Source organism: Cupressus sempervirens, chromosome 10 (assembly GCF_028749045.1).
Source record: "Cupressus sempervirens isolate cs-2001-9-10 chromosome 10, ASM2874904v1, whole genome shotgun sequence".
NCBI classification, from domain to species: Eukaryota; Viridiplantae; Streptophyta; class Pinopsida; order Cupressales; family Cupressaceae; genus Cupressus; species Cupressus sempervirens.
The window spans coordinates 402,709,210-402,712,175 of NC_143127.1; the positions used below are offsets into that span (position 1 = coordinate 402,709,210).

General features: G+C 36.0%; 1 protein-coding gene across 2 annotated transcripts; it reads right to left on the reverse strand.

Annotated features, from left to right (window-relative positions):
- Positions 1 to 910: 910 nt before the first annotated feature.
- LOC149534371 (uncharacterized) lies at positions 911 to 2,574 on the reverse strand. 2 transcript variants are annotated; one of them, XR_016357490.1, is made up of 3 exons: positions 2,222 to 2,574; positions 1,841 to 2,065; positions 911 to 1,641 (listed from the first exon to the last, which is right to left on the reverse strand). XR_016357490.1 is itself a non-coding variant. In XM_089805935.1 (2 exons), exons 1-2 carry the CDS (start codon positions 2,451 to 2,453, stop codon positions 1,899 to 1,901), a joined length of 399 nt encoding a protein of 132 aa, XP_089662061.1. In that variant the 5' UTR covers positions 2,454 to 2,574; the 3' UTR covers positions 1,762 to 1,898. The 2 variants fall into 2 exon arrangements, 1 of the variants encoding a protein (XP_089662061.1); XM_089805935.1 differs by lacking the exon at positions 911 to 1,641 and having other exon boundaries at positions 1,762 to 2,065.
- Between the last annotated feature and the right edge of the window lie 392 nt (positions 2,575 to 2,966).

The following is a 2,966-nucleotide window of genomic DNA, read 5'->3' on the forward strand; positions in this document are numbered from 1 at the left end:
TACATTCTCCAATATAGATTGATACATGGGTTGGGCTAGATGTACAGTCTTCTTTGCTTGGACACTATTTTGGCAAACCAAACAAAATCAAGAAAATGAGGACTGTTTTGGAGGAAAAAATTATGCAAACATCAGGTGCGATAGGATTTGGAGAAAGATGAACATATTCAGGTCAATGACAGGAATCGAGGGTATGATGCTGGGGTTTCCATAGACGATTATGAGAAACAAATTGCTTTACCCGCCAAAGAGCAGGACAAGTATAGCCAGAGCATTTTGGTCTCAATTCAATCAGCCATTGAGCTCTCTCGGTGATGATTTGCTACCCCCCCACCTGATTTGCTTGCTATAGCAGTCTTTCTATCTTTTAAGAATTTTGAAACAGTGTTACCATCTATTTATCTTATATGGGGTTGGGATAGAGGCATTCCAGTACCCTCAAAATGAACACTTTTTATTAAATCAGATTTCAAAAAATATCACTTCTGTAAAATTTATAATGCTAAAACATGATTTTTCTTGAGCACCAGTCAGATTTTCCCACATAAATTTGGAAGATAGTGGTGATATTTAGGTCACAACTTAACCACATGTCTGTTTTTTGGTAAGGCACTCCATTGTTGAATTGCAAGGAATTTTTCTCTAAATTGGGGTGCATGTACAGAGGTATATATGGATATGATTAAGAAAATAAAATCAGCACAGACAAACATGCTAGCATAATTAAATTTGTATCATAATTAAATTTGTATCAAAGAATTGCATGAATGTTTTCACAATGTACAAAATAAAGAAAAAATAAGACCAGTGAAGCATAACATTAGGAAAAGCTCTACTGCTATGAACGATGCAACAGACAAGGGCACCTCTATATCACACTAGCAGTTTTTAGCAGGCTGGAAGTTCATCTCAGGAAAATCAATGTGAATAAACTAAATAATATCAATTGCAACAAGAAAAAAAACAGACCATATGGCTACAACCTCTACACTCACTTGTATCATCCCCGTTTTAATATTACAAAGGATATACAACAGAAAACAGGCTTCTAGGAAAAGAGGGATGGAAAACAATGAGCGGCACTATTTGATTGAACAAACATTTGCCCAAAATCTCCTTTGTTTGCCCGTACTTAGCCAAATACCTGCAGTCTACACTGGTGGGCAATATTTTAGTAGTATTTGCTCCTCCATCAAGGTAGTGTTTTCCAGAATTTCTATATCTTAATGAACGGGATCAAAAATTCCTGTGGCTTTCAATCATGGACGATGCCATTGTAGAATTGAGAAGGAATTTATTAGATGAATGTTTACGCTTAGGGGTTTTGACAAGAAAAACTACAAATTCTTGCAATAAATATCAAAAGAAGGCCTCGTGGCTTGGAAGCTAGTTTTGGACACGACGAATTCAATTGATATTCTATAGTAGAGTGGCATTGAACCAGTTTCTTACTCAGAGAAACAAAAGATTATTGAAGGTGAGATAGACATACAGCGTTAATAGAAATCAAAAGCGATTACCCAACATCGCAGGAATATCTTCCACATTTTAAATCATAATATGAAACAGGAGGGATTATTTGGTTCAGTAAAATAGATAAAGATGGATGGAGATGTTCAAAATCTGTCAATCCGTATTCTCCTGGCATCAAAAAATAAAAAAGGATGCTCCGTTTATCATTAATAACCTCAAAATCTGTACATATGGATGAGATTTACAAAAAATAACGTGATTCATAGCAGCAAATTTAAAGCAATCACATAAAATAAGCTAAATTTTGGATCGGAAAAGCTAATGCCGAACAAACATGTGAAAATAGCACGAGAGGAGAGTGAATTACTTTAGTCAGCGAGAATTATGCAATACGCATAATACTTCAATGTCAAGCCAGTCTTTTGTCATTCCATGAGAAAAGCACAAGCTTTATCCCATCTGGGACTTTCAAAAAGCAGCAGTTTATAGAACAGATTACCTTCAAGTTGATGTCCGTACACGGCGGCCCCTTCGAAAGGCTTAAGGTGTATCTTCTTACTCTCAAACGCTCCCTCTGCACTGCAACCAGACTCTGCAACTTGACGGTTTGCACAAAAGAAAACAAAACCCAATTATAGATAGGAGAAGGAAATTTGAAAGGAAATAAAAAACAACAAAAGATGAAGCCAGTTGCAAAGTGTACAGGAAATAGATGTCCACACTTCCGGCTTCGAGAAAAGCAACTCACCCAGTTGCATGCATTCCCAGCTCCACATAAAACCCTCCTCCAACTTTGTATCTACCGCAAGGCTGAAACCCCTACCGGCGAAACCCCAACTCGAACCAATAAGGCACATGATGTAATCCAAGGGCAATTTAACTAACAAACGGTTGTGGAAGATATGTGAAAGGATAGTGGTAGATTTCAAATTTGGTATAAAGGTAAATGATACTCGTATAGTAAAACGGGATAAGAACATTGGCTATAATCTAAAAGAAAAGGAAATCGCCTAATTTTTTAGAGAAGACAACGGCCAAAGCTTCGACAGCCGAAGAAATTTCCACCTTCTTCTGCTCTCCAAACTCAGATGTCAAAATGAACCCATTGCCATCGATTTATTGTGGCCCTCAAAATTGCATTTACCCATAGTTAATATGGAAGCGTGTAAACTGCAAAACTGCCTCTTCAAAATGCATTCAGCCATATTGCTTCCATCATTTATCTATTCCTTTTTTCATTTATAACAATTAAACCACTAGCAAAATCACCGCCAACCAATAGAAAAGCAGGAAAAACTTTTTTAAAGATAAATTAAAGTCATTAAAATGTAAAAAGCCATAGCATATGTTTATTTTCCCTATGGTGGAGAAGCAGGAATAATAGTCTTTATTTCACACGAAAACAATAGTCTCTACCTTTTCAAAGGCAGGGAATAATAAAAATAAAGACTAAACAATAAAAAATATACTTATCTCATTATTTATAAATATCC